The sequence below is a fragment of the Aphelocoma coerulescens genome, chromosome 1A (genome assembly GCF_041296385.1).
Source record: "Aphelocoma coerulescens isolate FSJ_1873_10779 chromosome 1A, UR_Acoe_1.0, whole genome shotgun sequence".
Taxonomy (NCBI): Eukaryota; Metazoa; Chordata; class Aves; order Passeriformes; family Corvidae; genus Aphelocoma; species Aphelocoma coerulescens.
In genome coordinates, this window is record NC_091014.1 from 27,873,886 (window position 1) to 27,895,104 (window position 21,219).

General features: G+C 40.0%; 1 protein-coding gene across 1 annotated transcript; it reads right to left on the reverse strand.

Annotated features, from left to right (window-relative positions):
* Positions 1-12,289: 12,289 nt before the first annotated feature.
* Positions 12,290-20,665, reverse strand: LSMEM1 (leucine rich single-pass membrane protein 1). Its single transcript, XM_069003881.1, has 5 exons — positions 20,467-20,665; positions 19,709-19,883; positions 17,894-18,025; positions 14,690-14,827; positions 12,290-12,900 (listed from the first exon to the last, which is right to left on the reverse strand). Exons 2-5 carry the CDS (start codon positions 19,713-19,715, stop codon positions 12,713-12,715), a joined length of 465 nt encoding a protein of 154 aa, XP_068859982.1. The 5' UTR covers positions 19,716-19,883; positions 20,467-20,665; the 3' UTR covers positions 12,290-12,712.
* Positions 20,666-21,219: the final 554 nt, after the last annotated feature.

Below are 21,219 nucleotides of genomic sequence, written 5' to 3' on the forward strand. Positions count from 1 at the left end.
TGTTTGTTTGGATCTCAGCTGAGCATCAACAGAATATTTACCTCAAAAAAAAAAAACAAAAAACCAACCTCCCAGAACATTGTATCAGCTTCAGTAACCACCCAAGTCCATGAATGGTTAATTCATAGAGGAGTAGGCTACACTACTTTCAGAATAACCACTGTATGCTCCATTAATGTCTGGCAAACAGGTTGGAAATGTATCCAGGTATCCTGGCATGCCAAAGTGTGGACAGAAGGGCTGGCACACTCTGGCTACAAGGTTAGTGGGCACAAAGCTAATCTAGCTCTGCACAGCCTCCCTGCTTGCCACATCCCTGCATAAACCACAGTCAGAAATCACTGTCTGACTCTGGGAGTAAAGGAGAGCAGCGTGGAAGAACAGAGCAGAGAAAGGTATTTCAGAAGATGGCAGGGAAAATGGTGCTGGTCCTACTTAGGAATACAAGACCTCTTCAGTGGTAAGAGCAAGAACCACAGCCATTGCACAGATCAGTGGGTACCTATGCAACACGGAGGCTGCTCAGAGATCAGACAGGCAGGCCAAGGACAGCGATCAAAAGGCAAAATCATGGTCCCTGGCAATGACAGTGGAGAAGTAGAACTGGTAGGACCCTCATTGGGAGGACCAAAAGAGGACTAATTAGCTGCATCTCAGTAGCTGAAGGTACCTCATCATCTTTTTTTTCCAAATGGTTTGTGGATGACTTCACCTCTGGGATGTGTTGCTGAGATAAGAGCCATGAATTTCAGTGAAAATAGTAGGTTCTCAATGCCTTTGAAAACTGTGTCCATGATAGTTGCTTTCATCTTAAAACATGAATCATATGTCAGGTATGGCTTGGGAGTAGCTTTGAAGGAAAATGCATGGAATAAAGTCAGCAATGGCTGTTTGTTGGTGCTGTACTAGAAGAACTACCAAAGCCTTGTTTCTTCTGTGATGTTAGCACCAGAGCATGTGCTTTGTCTCTGCTGTTCCAGCCATGAATCATGCCAAGAACAACAGAAAATGGTGCGATTTTCAAATCTGTTGTTAAATAATTGATTGTTTTACTGCCGCCATGAGGACACCTTTAGAAACAATGCTTACATGGCAGCAGTTTCTGGGCTGTAAGAGATCTATGATGCATGTTAATTAAAATCGCTAATTTAAAAAATATATTTTGGCAGTTGAAGATAAATAAATGCATGAGATTTGTTTCCTGCGTTCCTATGGTCTGAAATTACAGATGACAGTCCTTCTGTAGGGGGTGAGAGAATTCATTTAGATTAAATTATCCTTTCATTTCCTTTTCTAAAACACCAGAAAACCACCATAACTGACATTTTTGCCTTTGTGTCAAGGATAACATTAACAATAATTTTCTATGATTGTCTGTTCGACAGGCAGAGAACTCATTTTAATCGATACATCATAAGCTGTTATTACAGCTATTTTCTATCTTAATTCAGCCTGCCCTTCATAATTATGTGGGTTTTTTCCTGTTTTTTAAAGCTCTGGATGGTGGCAGATTTCCACCACCTAGTGGAAAAAGTATGTACTGTCTCCTAAAAAACAGCTCAGATTTCCCCTTAGTGCCAGTTTTAAACCTTCCCATTGTGAGCCCCTTTTACCAGCACTTACTACCAAAGTATTTTTATTTTTTTTCACGAACTGGTGAATGTGCCAAGCTGTATAAAACTCTCCTTAAAGGTGTCAGACATTACACACTCCACAAAAAATACGTCTCAATATAGAGGAACTGTATGTCTGTGTTTTCAGTTCAGTGGTTTGTAATGTGCAAGGGAAACTGAAAAGCTTAAAAAATTGAGGAAGATCTGCCAGTGAATGTCATTGCTTCCCTTCCTCTGCTTCACGGGGACCCCTCAGCCCCACTCAGGTGCATCCTCGAGTGCAAACTGTGCCAAAACCCACCGTATTCATTCAGGCAATCTTCTGTGTCAGGATGCTCTGTGTTTTGGGCACTGAGACCGAAATGCCAAATCAAGTCAGGGGAAACTTCCAGAAAGGAGAAGGTTAAGGAAAGGCAAATGCAACTGCTATTATCACCTCTTCCTATTTGCTGCCAGGAAAGTCTTGCATACCTATGGAGTATCCTCTTCCTTCCCACCTGTTCCAAAAGGAGCAAGAAGCTTCCTTTGGCCTCAGAAGAGAAAAAGTTAGTTTTCAGATCCAGCTTTCATCAGCAGTCAAAGCAATAGGGTTAAGAAGATGTCTTCCTTTTACATCATCCAGATAGAACAGAAAAATCCTGTGCCCATTGATCCTAGTAGGATTTTTCCAATTGTTTTCTGGGGGGGGCGGGGAGGAACCCAAAACAACAAACCCAAAAAAACAAACAAAAAAAACCCAAAACACCAAACCCCAAAGAAAAACAAAAATACCCCAACAACAACAAAACACCACCACAAAACCAAACCAAACCAAATGATGCCATTATCACTAGTTCTTATCACTAGATGCCTCACAGTATTTAGCTTATCCTCGTAATGATTCTTTGAATGTTACCATCATGCAGCTTTTTGCCAGCACCTTATTTCCAGCTGTCACTTCATTCATCTCATTCATCTGTATTAAAAATTGAGATCTCCAAAACTCCAGCCAATTTGCCATGTAACTTTGGAAGTATGCAAACACATTTTTGCAGCAGAAAACTTTCCTGATCATCTAAACAGCCTCTCCTGGCAACAGTGGTCAGTTAGCATGTAGCTCACAATTAAGGTCTGCCAGGATTCAGAAATGAGTTGTTTGCACATCACTCTGTCCTACAGTACCCAATCTGCTCAAGTGTTTAGAGCACTTCTGATGAATCATGGTGTACATAGGACAAGAAAGGCAGTGGTAGCCCTATTGCCCCCTCTCCCACTTTTTCCACTAGCTCAATGAGAAGCTGCTCAGCTATCCTATGGTAGGCATGGGGAGATTCAGCTATTACTTCCTGTTTCCTAGGTGAAGGCTACAGCTCTCAAACTACAGGGCTCTTGGTGACAACTGTTAAAGTCGTACCATTTACATGGAAAAAATACATTTGAGAAAGAAAATGTTTCAAATAAAAGTGTCAGCAGTTAGGACTGCACCTGGGGAAGAATAACTCCAGGCACCAGCACAGGCTGGGGGCTGACCTGCTGGAAAGCAGCTCTGTGGAGAAGGACCTGGGGGTCCCATGGACACCGAGCTGTCCCTGAGCCAGCAGTGTGTCCTGGGGGCCAAGAAAACCAATGGTATCCTGGGATGCATTAGTAAAAGCACGGCCAGCAGGTCAAGGGAGGTGAACTTACTCCTCTACTCAGCCCTAATGAGGCCTCATCTGGAGTACTGTGCCCAGTTCTGTACTCCTCAGTACAAGAGAGACGTGGAGCTCTTGGAGTCCAGTGGAAGGCTACAAAGACGAGTAAGGGACTGAAGCATCACTCTTACAGGGAGAGCTGGGGGAGCTGGGCCAGCTCAGTGTTGAGAAGATACAACTGAGAGGGGATCTCATCAATGCTCGTAAGTCTCTGACAGAAGGGTGTCAAGAGGATGGACCAGGCTCTGCTTGGTGGTGCCAGGCAATGGGAAAAGAGGCAATGGGCAGAGACTGATGTACAGGAAGTTCCACCTGAAAAAGAGGAAGAACTTCTTTACTGTGCAGGTGACTGAGCACTGGAACAGATTGCACAGAGAGGCTGTGGATTCTCCCTGACTGCAGATATTCAAGAGCCATCTGGACACAATCCTGTGCCATTTGCTCTGGGATGACCCTGCCTGAGCAGGGAGGTTGGACCAGATGACCCACTGTGGTCCCTTCCAACCTGACCCATTCAGTGATTCTCTGACTTTCATATGAAGTTGATGTTTTTGCAGGAGGAACAAGAAAATACAGTGCATGACTAGCTGGCAAGAAATTAACAGCAGGTGAGAAGTACAGTCTGTGGTACTCATAAAAGAATCCCCCAGGAAGAGGCAACTTAATTAGAAATTAGAAACCCCATTGCTTTTTTAGATATCTAACAAAGAACTAGAACTAAGTTATGCAACATAAATTGTTGGAAACTACCATAAAGACTTTTTACTTGTCAAGGACACCTGGAGCTGGAAAGGAGAACCAGGATGGAAAGTTTTCCAAATAGTTACTGCATGCCAAGTAATGGTATTAGTACTTGCTATTCCTAAGGATAGGAGACTATATCAACAGTTTGGGAAGAGAAAGTGTTCCTTCCAATCACACTGTGTAATACTTTTGTGGCTGCAAAAATGCGAAGACTGCTGTCCTTTAAATTGAAACAGAACTCTGCACTGAGATGCACAGAATCATCATGATATCTCTTACAAATAAGGTTTTTCACTTCCTGGCAAGATGGATAGATAATTTGACTATAAATACTAGTTAAAATTCCTTATATACTAGGATGAAAGCTTTAAGGAGAAAAGCAAGAGTCTGTCTTGAAATATTTTAAGCTGCAACAGGTTTCAATTGCTCAGAACAAAGAAATCAGTCAGATGACAGCTATCCAGCAAGGACTGAGCCCAGACCAGAGGTCCCCTAGGAGGAAATCTGAATACAGAGGAGACTGCAGTCTCTCAGAAAGGAGAGGACTGGCCCATTTTGAACAGACCCAACTCAAACAGTTAAACAGTAGTGTTTAACTACTCCTTTCAAGAGAAGAACAAGGCAGTTTGTTGGCTACTTTGGGATGTCAGGTATTGCATAATAATATCATTTTGAGACAGCTAGTGTAGCTATTTCAGTAGGATGATAGAAATTCAAACTACAAATCCCAGATTCTTGTAGAAAGAGAAATGTAGAAAGGGTCCATAAAGCATAATAGAGGACATTTATTGAAAGAATTGGATTCATCTTTACTAGCCCTATAGTGTACTGGGAAGGGTTCTTTAATAGGAAATTCTGCATCTCAAAATGAGTGAATAGATCACGGCTATAAAATTACCCCTTGTATTATGATAATTTTCCAGAGGGCCTACATCTCCCCCAGATCAATGCATATGCTTAAATGCATATGCCAAAGTGTGTGCCTCCATGTTGATGATTGTCTAATAGGCTTGGCAGTACATACTCCATCAGCGTGTGAATGGCCATTCCAGTCACTGGCAAAATGTCATTTATAACAGGTCTAAAGAAAGGAAAAATGATGCTGAATAGACTAGTGCAGATCCAAGTTAACTACCTCTCAGAAAATATAACCCCAGCTCCCAGGCCTGGCCAGTGCTACATGCTGAGCACAGCGCTCCTGCCCAGTCTGTCCTCAGGCAGAGCTGCATTTCACATACCCATGGGGGCCACCACATGCAGGTCCCACTCCCAGACCTTCCCCATGCACACAAAAATGCCAATTCCCCACCTCCAAGATGGGATGAGGTTCTTCCTATGACAGTCCCTACCCAGCTGTGCCCTATACATTGCCAAAGCAGATATTTGAGAGATCCATGTTTTCCAGGATTGTCAGACACAATGCCTCTGTTCATCTTCATCTTCCAGTGTAGGCCTCACCTGCCTGCTTGCTCCTTCCTTCCTTCCTTCCTTCCTTCCTTCCTTCCTTCCTTCCTTCCTTCCTTCCTTCCTTCCTTCCTTCCTTCCTTCCTTCCTTCCTTCCTTCCTTCCTTCCTTCCAGGGGAATGCTAAAAGGCTTGGGTACATTTCAGAGGTCACTTACATTGTTTAATTCCCTTTTAGGCTTGATTTGATCACGGCCCCCCTAGGTGCACCATTGTAGTCCGCACCAGAGTGGCTTCACCAACTTTGGGTAGTGGAGTCAGCAGTGCTTGGATTGCAAGTACTAAAAGGCATACTGACACCATCACATGTTTATGCTACACACTTACACGTGTACTCGATCATATTTCTCTCTTTTCAAGGTAATACTTTTGACCAGCTGCACTTTTGCCAAGCCTTCTTGCTTGTAGCCGTCCGCAAGCCAGCTGAGTACATGACTCGACAATTCCCATCAAAATAGCAATAAGCATCTGAAAACTCATTAAAAAGGCAGTAGCGCTGGTGGCGGGGAGTGAGCGGGGAGGAACAGAAAAAGGGGGAGAGCCACTGAGGAAGACCAGGCTCCCCAGCCCGCGGACTGGCCACCAGCGCCCTTTGGCTGGGGCGCCCAGCCCCGACTCGTTTACCTTCGCCCCCGACCCCCCGATCCCAGCCCGCCGGCCCCGCCGCGCCCCCTGCCCGTCCCTTCCATCGTGCCCCCGTTGCCGAGGTGGTGCCTCGGTGTCCCCGCCGTGCCCCCGCCCCGCCGGGGCCGCCGGGCTGCCCGCGGCCGCCAGGGATCGCCCGCGGGGCACTGCTGGCACCGGGGCAGGGAAGCGGCGCGTTTCCAGCGCGCCTGTCGGGAACGCCTGCTCTGGCCGGTGCCTGCCGCTCCCACTGCCCAGGTGCCCGAAAAAAGGCCCCGAAGCATCTGCGCAGGCTGGAGGCTGCTTCTTGCGGAAGACACAAAAAACATGAACAGCGTTAGGGAAGAGCTTTCAAATTCCGGAGGCTTTCCTCTTTTATCAGTTTATCTCGAAGTCTTGTCAGTACCGCCCTTCCTCGAGGACGAGGCCTTAAGTGAGTCCATCAGTATTTATTTATAGGTGCTGAATCAGTTCCCTGGATTTCATTCACTCTCCGTGCACTTCAGGGAGCTGACTCGCTGTCCATAGCTGGGAATCCTACTGCTGCAGATTTTTGTATGAAGCTGAGTGTAGTTTCAATCCAGGTCCTAAATACTAGGACCTCAGGGAGCTGGAGCACTGATTCATCATATTCATGTCAAGCAAGAAGTGCAACTTAAAAAGCTATTTCAGATTAAAATAACAGCTCAGGCACACCAATGTGAATGTACAGAAAGACACAGAATCCATATCATACCTCCTGTTAAAAAAAAAAAATCACTAAAAATATTGTTGTTATTACCTACGTATAGAATCATAGAATCACAGCATGGTTTGGGTTGGAAGGGATTTTACAAATCATCTAGTTCCAACCCCCTGCCATGGACAGAGACACCTTCCTCTACACCAGGTTGCTCAATGCTCAATCCAACCTGGCCTTGAATTCTGCCAGTGTTGGAGTAGCCACAACTTCCCTGGGCAACTTGTTCCAGTGTCTCACCAACCTCACAGTAAAGAATTTCTTCTGTATGTCTAACCTAAATTTTCTCTCCTCTGTTTGAACCCATTACTCCTTGTCCTATTAGCTTAGTTCATGATGAATATCCACCCATATAATTTTGAGTACTCAGACTTCTTCTGAAGAAAATGTTTCAGTGCTGCTTTAAGAAAAAAACTAAACTTAAAAAACAAAACAAAACAAAACAAAACACCCTAAAAATGGGAAGTTAATGAATTATCCATGAGCTTTTGCTGAGGAGCAAAGGGTGTCTGGGAGTTTCAACATTTCGTGTCACCTTGTAGACAGACACTGTTTTCCAAAGTCAGTTATGTGATGAAGAAGATATTAAGATTAAATGAGCAGTGCAGAACTGAAAAGCAAACCCGTAATTATTAATAGATATTTAAATTGGCAGGCAATCGATTTTTAAATTGTCCTTTCACCCTTGTGTGTAATGTGGTTTGCCTCACAGTGATAAATTAGCAGCAGCATTGTGCTGTGACTGTTTCACTGGAAGGTTCTCATTACCATTCAGGGGTTTTGCTGGCTCATCAGTGAATCGTGGACAGCATTGCGATTGCTGAAGTGTGGCCCAGAAACCAGAGAAAGGATCGGAAACAGAGTCTATAAAAGCCTTTTCTCGAATTCTAAGATGGATTGGGTTCTTGAATAGGACTAAGTTCTTTGGCCTCAGTGTTATTATTTCCTATGTATCCCAGAGGAAGTGACAGTACACTCACCCCCTCCATCCCTCTCTTTAAATCTCTCAGGAAAATAAGAAGAATAACATAGGCTGAGTATTTCTTCTTAACTGAAAAGAACAATCCCCTTAATCCCAGTAGCACTGGGCTGAGATCTAAGGTTTTGATCCAACTTTCATTATTCACCAACATGTCCAAGATAATTGTACGAGCAGCCTATAAGAAGATCAAGTTAAGCATCTTCTCGGACAAATGATTTTCAGTTACTAGTCAAAACATAAATCTATTTTTAGCTGCTACTTGGCATTTGTTTTATCTAGGTTTTGCTTAATCAGAGTTCTAATTAGAACTAGTTGCAATTTTGTCTGTCAAAACAGATATTTTTAAAACAGTAAAGCTTTCACCAAGCACACTGCTTTGCTGCCATTTCCAATGGGGTAGGTTCTGCATCTCAAGTCCAGAAACTCCAGTCAGACAGAGTGAAATTAATAAGAAAACTTGGAATTCTGAATCTGAAAATTCACATTTGTAGGCAGTGTTGTTTAATTTTAGAAGACTATGTTTTGATAAAACAAAAATAAATATGTGATCTTCAAAGACTTCAAAATCCCATGAGGCGGGATTTCGTTCCTCATATTCTTCTAGTTCATCTTTGCTCAACATTATTCCACTCTGCTCATTTTGCAAATACCTTGGCCATATTTAGTGTTCCTGAACAGTTTGGATTGTGTGCCACACACACCACATCACCTTTGAGAGCATGTGGTCTAACAAACTTATGACAATCCTTTTGCCCCTCCTGCTATTTTCTCTTTTTCCAGATTCAGAGTTCACACGTCATCATTATTGTTTTTTACCCGTGTTCAGCTTTGTATTGTTACCTGTGAACAAAGCACATGAACTGAACTCATACTAGATTTCAAGAATAAATATTAGATTAAAATTCCAAGTATCTCAGAGGGGAAAAAAGCTTTCTTGAAGTTAAAAATGCTTTGCAGTTAGTATAATATCAAATAAATGAAAAAATGGAAGGTACAAACTAATTTTCATGTTCACAAGGAATTGGTCACTTGATAATGGGCTTAAATTTCATAGGGGAAAATTTTAGTTAGACTTCAGGAAAAATAGATTTAACCATGTGTTTAGTTGAAAACTAGAAGGGGAGGCCCAGGGACAGTCCATTGTTTGAATATTTTACAGTGCGAATACACAAGCTTCTGTCAGGAATGGTTTGAGTAAATTGAATGCTGCTGTCAGGCAGAGGGATGGATCTGATTGTCCCTCAAAATCCCTCTTTATCCTCTGTGCCTCTTTTTCAGATGAAGGTGCCCACTGTTCAGATTTGTGTAACATTTGACATGGACAGGTGTCTATAAAGGATGTTTTGCCCTCAGTTCTTACATGCTGTTTGCAGATATTGAGCTTGAGCTGTTTCATTCTACAGCAGCACAAGGCCAAGTACAAGCTGATATTCTCAAGGTAACATGACCCCAAGGAAGGTAAGCAAATGCCTGCTCCAGCCGACCCTCTACTATTTAGTACTGTATATTCTCCCCACAGACACTGTCAGACATTTCGCTAGTCAGACACTGATGGTTTGAGGTTAACAAGAACATGGGCTGTATCTGGAACAAAGGAGTGAATTTCTCAGCAAGCTAACCAAGGCAAGAAAGTATTTTGTCTACTGATATTACCTGACGACCTAAAGATTCAGCCAACACTTCAGGGATTGGCATGATAATGCCTTTGATAGAAGGTGGAGGTAACTTATTGGTTAAATCTTCCACATGTTCCTCTTTGCTTAACAGCATTTTTCTAATATTTTCCAGGTTTATTCAGAAGAAAATTTCCTGAAGACGTTATTATTTCACCAATTACAGTACTTGGAGCAGATGAGTGTCAGTGGCATGTTGTGAAATCTATCTGAACCCTCTGTGCACTCTTTCCAATTACAGTGGACTCAGAGAATTACTGAAAGGTGAGATACTTTGGGTAGTTACCTCTACAGCCTGCAAATAAGAGAATAAGGAAAGAAGCAGGACTACCAAGAACAGCTGTTACTGCTGTAAGATGAACCTGTCAGATCATCTTCCTCCTGTTGTAATACCAGACATTGCAAAGGCTCTTGAGATGTGCAGCAATACAGGAAGAGAGAACTTACCCAGGCCTGCAGGAGGCATTGTAACATCCATGTACAGCACAGTGGTTACGTCACATGCAGTTGGAGCTTGGAGTTTGCTTATCTGTTTGAGATAAGGATTATGGGCCTCTGAACGGAGCTGAAATTTGCTTCAGGGTTAGGTTTGTAGGAGGTTTTAAGAGTCAAGTATTGGTTTGTTTGGGACTACTTCACTGTCAGTAGATTAGACAGAAAAGTTTCCCTAAAGGAGCTTGTAGGGGGTCCTCCAGAGAGTGTTGATGAAGGGACTGTGGCACTCTGCTCTCAACCCTTGCTCTGATGTCATATAGAAGCAGTTCTGACAGTAAATGGATATTGTCAACTACTGTTAGCTTGAGCTGAGAAGCTGAAGGCAACCATAAGCAGTGCTGCCCCATGTCTTCCATGTCTGCAATTATCTCCAACAGCAGGTGTGTTTTAGCAGCACTAGCAGGATCAGCATTGGACCTTTGCAATTTTTCAGTCACTGATCTTAATTGTTGATCACTGCAAGTGAAGAAGCAATTAAATATGAGAAGAATGATTTGAGGCCTCAGTCCTGTATGATACCGAGCATGCCTGTACATTGTTATGACTCAGCGGGTCGTAAGTCTGGAGAAGTGAGGTCACTCTGCATCTTGCAGAATGAAACCACAGAATGAAACAATATTTCTAATCAATAGCAGAGACAGAAAAAGTGGATTTATTATGAGTACTGATTTAGCAACTAGATTAAGAGTAATTGAGGACAACATCAGAGAGACGAGGAAACTCATTTCTTTGGGGACTGTTGCTGTAGCACACATTTTATTTACAGTTTCCTGCCAGGAAAAAAAAACATCTATTGGCTCTTGGTATCAGTTTCTAGTGGACCACAGACTGCTCTGATCACTGCAGTTGCAATGAGGGATGTGACAAATCCATATGTTTGAGATACACTGAGTGCCAAATACTAGCATTTCTCCCTGGGTCACAAGTATGGATGTGTGTCAGTGCAAGGCAGCAGCTTGAGAGCAGTTACAGCGGCTACAATGAGAGTGGGTGAGAACTTAATACTGTCACTAAAATGCAGGTGACAGCTGAGAGAACAACAGAGAAGCAACACTGCAAGTGTCATGATTTTAGTCTTAAGATACCTTTCTTTTATCATTCAGCAGCATTTACGGAAAAATGTTTGGGTTAGACTTTTAGGGTTCCTTTCCTTACAAGTTGTCTACACCTACTTTTATCATTCCCTGATGGCTGTACTAGAGTCATCTTTGTAAAAACTACTTGTGATGTCCAGAGGAGATAACTAAAATTGCAGCTGGGAAGTAACGAGTAATAAACTCTTGAAACCAATCTTCACCATTTTCATGTGAATAACTTGACAGTAATACATCAGCAAAATAAAAATCAGGAAATAGAAAGAAGATGATGTAAAACATAGGCATAAAGCAAAGCACTCCTTATAGCAGGAATAGAACTGGCAGGCAAATCCAAGCAGAGTGATACCAAGAAATTCTCCTGGACTCAGCTCTTCACTTTGTTGTAGACAATGTTGTAGTCATCACAGAAAGGACCATCATGCATTCTGGAAAAGCAGGCTCCAATGCAAGCTGTTGACTTTGGTGACTTTTGTTTTGTTTGTAAAACTGTCCAGAAGAGATAAGAAAGAATTGGATGAGAATGAGAACTTGAAGTAAAAGAGATGTTGGACATATTCCATAGTTTCAGCTGCCATTCCACCATTATGATGGGAGTAACAAATTTATTGATTGATTATGGAGATGCCTTCTTAATGCATATTTCAGTAGAAGGTTCTGAATACTGAAAATGACAAAGCTATGCAGCAGTCCCTTATGTGATCACACTTTCAGGTGTCTGTCTCCACAACTGTGTAAATTCAGAGAGAGTGGCTCCTTTTAGCCTCTGAGGTATTGCTCCACATTAAAACCATGAAGGTTCCAACCATATTTCATCTGGCCCTTCTCTATGGTGGCCAGCAGCAACTATAGGGGAGAGTACAAGAACATGTAGCATTTTCCCCAAATCACTTCATAAAAACACTTGGGCTTCACCTGCAAATTGTGAGTACAGAATATTGGCAGTGCTGTGAGACAGAGTGGCTGTGATGCTGCTCTGACATTACCAGACTGAGTCCTCTAAACCCATTTTCCATATAAGGCAATAGGACACTTACTCTGTCAACACAAATTTGGGCTGACTATAGCATCTTACAAAAGGGTTTGTTGTTATTCAAGTCCAGGGTTTTTTTTCACAAAAAGAGTAGTAGATCAGTATATTTAGATGCACAGAAAGGAAAACCATAAAACTCTAGGGCAGAAATGGATTTATTTATAAGTTATGAAATCTGAAGTTATCCTTAAGTACAAATAATATTAGAAACAAACAGAAAGCTTGTCCAAAGGTAACAGGAGAATGATTAAGTGAACAAAGTCATGCTGGAATCATGTGAATAGAACTTTTGATTTTCTGTGATCATTCACTTACATTTAAAGTAAAACTAGGCCCTTACTCCTGCAATTTACAATGCACAGAGAATCTGGAAGTCTTGCCCCAAATTGATAGTCCATTGTTTATTGTGAATCATATGGGCTTAGTATTACAAAATTATGTCCACATAAAACAGGATAAAAATATTATTTGCTAATATTTTTCATTCAGCTGACTTTTCCAGCAGTGTTTCAGCAACCTGTGTGTCATATGTGAAAATATCTGAGTCATGAATATGCTGAATTTCTTTCCGAAGAAGATCTATTCTCCAGGGACTTTGAGCTCAGCGTGGGTAAAGAGGTAATCATGAGGATCAGAAGGCTTTTCCTTAATTCCTGATTGATTTAGATGCTTTAATATAATACTGTTAATTTTCTTCAGCTCTTCTATGTTCTTCTTTTCAGAGAGTAGTCTGCTTGATATTTGGTCCACCTCATTTCTAGTTTGAACTTGAAAAGGAAAATGTAATTAATTAATCATTAAATTGGCAACTTGACTTAAGTCAAGAGCATCACTACTCTCTCTTGCATTCCTGTGAGACTTTGTAAGGAATTATGATGACTAAATACATTAAAAAGGAGAACAACTGCAGAACCTAATGATAAGAAGTTATAGATCTGGTGGGTTTACCTGCTCATTACATTCTTTTTTGCTTATTTTATGGATTTTTTTTTTTTTTCAGTTTAGTGCAGAGTAATAAAATTAGATATGGCTCAGATAATTTTTGCCGTTTTCAGGAGTGTATCCATTCCATGAATGTCGACAGGGAAATGTCTTATTTACGGGCTTCAAGATCCAATTTGTGGTCAGTATGTGTACATATTTTATTATAAATTAAAGGAAAATTCTTGCAAATACTGGCATTTTGAGGCCAGCCTCCTCTGGCATGCCAATATGCCCTTTTGGAGCTATTTTTAGTTTGGCCTTCTGAAGTTAAAAAATTTACCCATAGGTTTTGAAGCTTAAGTGTAATAGTGGCAATGCTAAAATGAATCTATGCATGTGGTTTTCAAACATCTCAGATTATATAACACACACATACATATTTCTGTATCTATGTATATCTAATAGAACATTGCAACATAAACTGAAACACCACTGAAATCACTTTCAAAAACCACAGGCTTTCACCAACCTGAGCCCAAGCAAGCTGCTTTAATTCTTGTAAGAAAGCTTTTCACTTTAGTTTAGCATTTTTCCACTAGAGCAACACAATACTCATTTTTTTTATACCAAGTCTCTACTTTTAGCAGCTCCTTGTTAAATAAATCTGAAATTCAAGTATGCGGTATTTTGATTAGGATTTTACAATCATGTCACTTCAACTCTACTTTATGTTCTTTACTTGTCTAATATTTCTTTCTTTGAGTGCCTGTAAGGCAATTTAGTCATGGGCTAGATTTCCTGGTCAAAAAAAAAAAAAAAATCAGGATTTTTGCTATGTTCCAGCAAATTCCCTACTATAGGATATAGGAAATCTTAATTTCACATGGGTTCCAATTCTTTCAAAACAGACTTGTATGCTGAAATAATGCACCTCATATTCTGTTCAATATTATTAGCTCAGAAAACCCCAGGATGACAAGGGTCATCTTGATTAACCAGCCATGTCTTTAGCTAAACCCACCTGATCAGTCCTAAAAAAACTGGAACGATAATTATGTCTACAGACTCAATGCTACATGCAAATCTTCATAAATGTTATCCAATTGTGTTCTTATGCTTAAGAGTTTCTTAGTTCCAAGCCAATTTCCAGTCAGTACTTTGATGACAACGCTCAGGTCTTCCTTCAGGTAGCCTGATTTGAGTGTTAGCCTGGGTATAATTCCAGTTTCAGTGGAATGACCCCAGTACTGAGGTTGATCTGGAAAGGAATGGAAGGCACATTGCCAAAATATCTCACTGCCATACAATTACCTTTAAATTTTTATTTCATTTCCACTCAGCATTTTTAGACACACAGTATAACGCTGCTGAGAGAAATTCTTCACAGCTGTTGAAACTCACAAATCCTTAGCACCAAGAATAAAATTTTGTCTTTTAGCCCTGAGAGAGTGTTGTTTGCCTGTGCTTCTGCCCCCAGGACTGGGACCCAGTGCCCAGAACCAGCCAAAGCCAGAATTGCCTTTGACCATGCAAATACAGCAGTAGCATGTTATAAGGTAGCGTGACACATTTCAGAAAAGTTCTTTTTCCAATTGGCCCCACATTTTTAAGAACCACTCTTTGGTTACTTACGTATTAAGAATATTACAAATGAAACAAGTGCCAAACTGATGATCAAAGTAAGAATAAAGGTGATAAAGAACAAACACTGGTTTCTTGTGTTGCTCCCTGCCATCCTTTCTCCAGTACCAACAGTGTTCTCTTCCTCATCTGTTAAGAGATGACAAATCATTTGGTGACACAGTTTTTTAAGGCCAGTTAGGATAAGCATGACAAAATACTTCTGGCTTCATGAAATGATGCAGAGTACATCATATATTTGGCCAACAGATTTTACTTCCTGTGATATTGCATGGAAAGGGAAGAAATCAACTCTATGAACTGAGCTTGAATTATAAAAAAATGATACATCTGTTATAGCTGTTAGAACATATGCAACAAAAATATTTCTTTTGCTGAAATACAGTGTTTTGTTGAAGTTGACCCGTTTTAGGGTTCAGAGTTGTACAGCTGTTTTACATGTACAAAGGTTGCAATGAAGTTTTCATCAGGCAACTTTGTAAGGGCTTGAATGCACTTAACCTTTTCAAAAGGGAAGAGAGAAAAATTCCTATTGAAAACCAAGGTACAGATTCATCATACACATTCATCCTCTAGATATGCTTCTGTTTCTGTTTAATGAGAAGTATCCCTGGAATGATTAATTTCCCAAAGTAAACACCTCAGTTAAGCTCCTGATGTTGGATAGAATGAATGTAGGTCTTGACTGTTTTATCTTAAATGTTTTCAATATTCTTCTTCATCTTTAGGATTTTTGGTTTCATTCCAGTGAAAAAATTAGGTACCTATCCTCCCAATAGTCAAGAATGGAACACATTCCTATATGGACTACATATGCTGTCCTTTAAGCACAGGAAGAATGAGGGGGAAAGAAAAGCACTTGTAATGCTGACCTTGAATCAGCTCAACAAGCCAGTTCACTGCTTTATAAAGAGTGTATTGCATATATAGGGAAACTCAGTAGTTTCTCTCATAGGAATAGTTGCAATCAATGTGAGGTGGTAATAAGCCCCAAAGATAACAAGTCAGGTGAACACCATGAGGCAATTCATGTGAATGTAAAAAATTATACTTGAGCCAGATTTGTTTAATCTTAAATTTGTACACTAGTGTAATAACTTGCAAAGATTTGAGTTTATTTTCTGTTTTGGAGGGAGGAGGAAGCTAATGTAATTTCATTTTGGTGTCAGTCTCATACATACTAAAATTACATGCAAATTACTATAATTTATCCTGCTGTAATTGCTGTCTTGCCATTCTGAAAGGGAGAGTAGCATGTACATCTGTGAAAAATGTATTTCTAGATCATGTTCTTGTTTTAGCTGGTGAAAATCTCTGAGGTCTTTGCAACTGAGCCTGTAGTGATAAAGCTCAGGAAAGGCTGCATGTGCCATTATAGCACTTTAATAATGACCCTACCTAGGGCTAGGCAATTCACTGAGATGGCAGATTTATGGGAATATCCTATTTATTTTATGTTTAACACACTCTTGTCCATGAGTAAGCTGAAATATTTTCATATTTGTCCTTTGAGGTTCTACTGTTATTCCCTTAGTGTTCATAACAAATGCACCATACACTAAGTGTCTGCACCAATATTGCTTTCTAATCAGAATATTAGGGGTGGGCAGGGCCTGCTACTGCTGCCTGCCAAGCATCCTAAGCTATCAATAGTGGTCTCAAAAGTGGTCTGAGCTCGCTCTGCCTAATGAATTCTTCTTACTATTTCATCAGGCTGAACGTGCTAGACTGCAGTGTTGGGAGGAATTGGTGAGCACACACTCTTGTCAAACCGCAAACAGTGGGAACATTTTATCACCTAAAACATAAAGAAATTACTGCATGGCTCCTATTGAAGAAACCAAAAGGTATATAAATTTTAAATAGCTTTTGGCATGTCTCTGATTTTCTGGCAAGAGAACCAGAGTTTTATGCTGCTGAGTGAGGTAGCTGACAGTATCTCTACAGACTCTCCAAGCTTAAAAACTACATTAAAAGAATAATCCTAGAAGGAACCAAAAAACTTTACAAATTTTTGAATAAAATACTTATTAAGCTACCATTATTTACTACTGAAATGTAGGGAGGAATAATCAATGCATGCATGTGAGAACCACATATGTTTCCACAGAACCTTGTATATATATATATATATATGAAAAGTAAATAATTCTGTCCAGTAAAAATTGCAAAAGAAAGCAAAACAGTCACACTGAGAGGAGCTTCTTTGACATTAATATCTATGTATGCCATTGCCTCATTTTCTACGTGTAGAAGTGACAATATCAGAATGAGATCAGCATATGAGAATTTAGTACTTTATGTCTAACATATTTGCATTAAATGCAGAAACCAGCACCACTCTAGTTAGTTGGATTAGGAAAAGTTAGAGGACTTGGAAACAGAAGCAATGAGAAAACATTTAAGACCCTGAACTAGAAGCATGATTAAGTTATGGCCACTTGAAACATGCTTCAACACAGCTGTTGATCTATAAATTTCTTCACTCAAATTTCCCATTACAGTAAGGGAAATAAAAGCAGATTCAAATATTGTTACATGGAATGCTGCTGAAGAGCTCCAGGTTTTAAGATATTTTCAGGTCACAAAGAACTGAAATACATTGTAGCTATCACTGGGTGAAAATATTCTTTTTGCTGTGAGAAATCAAAGGCAAAAGCCTTATCAAACCAGTAGAAGCGTGGGAGCCATATCTGAAACTGTAAGTAAAGAAAGTCTGGAAAGTAAAATGCTTAAAGGTTTCATGGGATATTTCAGGTAATTGGTTTGAGTTCTTAGGAGGTGTGTCTTAAAGGAATGAACAGAAATTCTCAGGTACTTCTATTGCCACTTATGAATTTTAGTGCTTGGGAAGAGTTATGACGCTATTTATGTAGAAGGTGTATACTGGGCATTACTAGAGACATTATCCTGCAAGTGATCACCTGATAAATCCTGACTGAAATGGAAGTTAATTTCAGGTTTGACAGTAAATCCGAACTAAATGCAAGGATTTTCAAGAACCTAAAGCGGAAATACTCAGCAGGGGCAGCTAAATCATTGTCTGATCTCTCTAAATTTTGCCATTTTCAATCTTTTTCTTACATTTTTCAGTTCAGAGCTTGGCATACATATTGGCCTATTAGGCTGTTGACATCAGTGACATACAATATGGATTGTATGTATAGAAATCCACATATCACCTATCATGCATACCTAGTGAACGTTGGGATTCATCTGGACAAACATTTAGCTTGTTTAGGTTGTTTAGGGAATCAACTACATAAAGTTTTCCTTCTTCATGAGTATCAGGCAGATTAAATTCCAAGGAAGGCCTCTCCATTGTATCTAAAAGAAATAATAATTTAAAAGGTAAATTAACACATGGCTATGGGAAATAACTGGTAACAGTTGGTGTCCTGTTCTAAGGAAATACTGAGCAGCCTAAGCAATCCTTAAAATAAAGGGATTTGTATGACCAGCATACTTACTACATCTTGAAGGCAGGGATAACTCAGTACATAGCACTTGTTTATCCTTGGAAATCTGATGATTGAAACATTTTGTTTTTACATTGTGTTTGTGCACATATGTATACGTATGGGGAAAGAGAGAAAGAGAAAAATCAGTTTGACTGGCTCCAACATTGATTTGAATGGTACCTATTTAGTATATTATCCTTTGATTTGGTGAGTACTTGGTAAGAGATGGTGTGAGATCCTGACCACAGTGAAAGCCAAACCTTCACTAACACTTCCCAAAAGGATGTCACTCAAGTCCTCTTCTTTCAGCATCAAATAATTCAGAGATAAAACAGGCAAAGCAGGTATGAATGTGGGAGATAAGCAACAAGAGTATGTGTCTGTTTACATACCTTAGAATATCACTGTGATGTTATTATTTGTGAAAAATGGAACAAAAAATAGTCTTGTAATGTGGTTCTACTTCACACAATTTTGGACAAATTTTAAAAGCTTTCTCTTCAGACTAATACCCCTTGCTTTAAAAAAGGCACTGGATGAGGTCCAATCAGTAAAAACAGTTTCTCTGTAGAGTCTGGATACATGAACTCAGTGAATGATTCTTCATATAAATACAGTTTTGAAAGAAGATTATATATAGAAAAGAAGCAATATCTGAGGAGGCTGCTTCTATGTATTGCACATAATTCCTTATCAGTCTTTTTCTTTTCTTTACACCACTCTGATTCCAAAAATGTCTTCTAGAAACAAACTACACTTCTAGCCATAAGGAGATGCAGACACTCTAAGTAGGCACGTTTGCCTACACTTGCCACTGATAACTCCCTCTGTAATTATTGAAGAAAAATACATTCCTCCAGGTAATATCCCTCTCATTCTAAGATATGCCTTTCTCACCTTAGGGTCACAGCCTAAAGGTACCTTTTCTTGCTAGTGAATGTAAGGAGGGAGCTCACACAGATTAGTTTAAATTTGGAGTAGAGTGCATGTTACCCATTTAGCATTTTATAACGCTCCCAAGTTCAATTTTACCTGCCAACATAAATCAGCACTTCATGGGATGCAAACCTCCCTTGATGACGTGTGTTAAGCACCTAAGGGTGATTTCTGAATCCTAGATGGGTTGAACTGTCCTCTTGATGTGCTTCTGACACTTCACACAGTGTGACCAGATTCCTAACATAACACTTAAATTAAAAATCTAAAATTTGAGGAATATAGCCCTGATTGTTTGCAGAAAACACTCACTCCTTTCCTCATCAAACCAAATACAGAAGATTGTTGTAATTCCCCCAAATCTGAGAGCACACAGCAAAGTAGACATTCAATGAGCCTCAGTAAGTCTGAAGACTAAGCACTGAAATCAATCCTGACAACAGGGCTTGTTCTCTTGCTAGTGGAGATTGACAGAACTATATGGATATTTTCAAATTTCTTTTTAACAGCCCATAAGAAAAGATTACACCTTATTTTTTTTCTCTGTTCAGAACTGTTGCTTCAAATTACAAAGAAAGTGTAGAAAAGCTGGCATAATAGGAGTTAGCGTTACCTAGCATATGATTTTTAGGTGTGCAGCAGTAACTTCAGGACAGATGGCTGTGCCCACTGTCCTTCCTCTAGAACATCACGTGGCAGTAGAGTCTGTGAGCCACGTCCTCACCAGAGCTGGCTCTGCTCTGCTGTTTCCCCACGTGCACATCCACAGCCAAGGCAATCACGGAGCCCTGCATTTGAACGGAGTGCTAAAAGTTACCGCTTCGTGCACAAAGGCTTTGGGTTATTTTTAGATTCTGAAGAGCAGTTGTTTCTCTTGGGTATTTTCATTAATGCCTCCCAGCAGCTTCAGGGAAGACTCTTCTTAACAACTTGAACTGTAATAAATGTGAGTACCTTTGATTCATTAGTATTATGAATTATATGTTTTTGCATTTACTACTAATCATTTAATTATTTGCACATATAAACAGTGAAGATTACCATTATTAATTCAAAAAAGTTTATATTACGTTTGTTTGATTCCATTGACATGCCAAAGGAGAAAGGATACAAACGTCAGTGTCACTGGACAAAAGTATTGATTATTTTCCCAACAAACCAATCTAAACATTGGGAGCTTTGGCTTCACTTTATCTTCTACTTTAACCTTGCGTAAAGACTTTTTTCCCCTATGCAACTTTTAAATTTCTTCTTAAGTTGTTGTGGTAAAATAAAAACTTAGAATGAGAACACACTGAAAATTCTTCACAGAAAAAAAAAGGAATTAAAATCTTAAAGGTTAAAAAAACAGGAGAATGAAACATTACTTACAACATAATTACATTCAGATAATGTGCCAGTACGGAAGAAATCAGCCAGTGAAAATCATGTGAAGAAAACTTGGTCTGCAGTTCCTCTCTCTACTTTTACTCCCATAGGAACCTGTTGAGCCCTGCAGTACCCATAAAGATAGCTATGAAACAGACTGCCCCTTTCAGTCTATATTTAGAGTTCAACTTGGCTAAGTATACTCACTTCACAAAATCCATCTGCTAAAACAGAAATCGGCACATACACAGATCTTTCTTATTATATTGGAATCATGATAATACCCCATCATGGAGAACAAGGGCTGTTACTGATGATCAGTATTTCACTAACCTTTTGGTTAGTGCCAAACCTCTTAGGTTTAGTGCTTGTCTAAAATACATTTGCTAGGCAGAAGAGTTGTATCTACAACACTGTAGCTATGAGTAACCAGTTTGCTATGCAGAAGAGTCATATCTACAGTGTTACAGTCATGAGTATTTTAAAGTCATAGACTGGAAAAAACAGGGTCTTTTCCCCCTTCTCCCATACACTTTACAAATTCAAGTGGATCAGTATTATGGGGTGGACTAATTTGTCTGGCATCCTTAGTTGTTCAAAGATTAAATTCTGATGAACTGGTGGTGAGTAGTGTAATCGCTCCTTTGCTGACAGTTCTTGTGATCACTTTTTTCCTTGCTGACATTGCAGAAGGCAATGTTACAGCACACTGTATTGACAGGCAGCTGACACACACAGGGACTGCAGCTCAAAACA

Coding starts and splice junctions, on each gene's coding strand:
- LSMEM1 (XM_069003881.1), bottom strand. Junction 14,828..17,893: donor TGAATCCCAACGTTCACTAG/GTATGCATGATA, acceptor ATCTCTTAACAG/ATGAGGAAGAGAACACTGTT. Junction 12,901..14,689: donor ATTTGTAATATTCTTAATAC/GTAAGTAACCAA, acceptor TTCCTTTTCAAG/TTCAAACTAGAAATGAGGTG.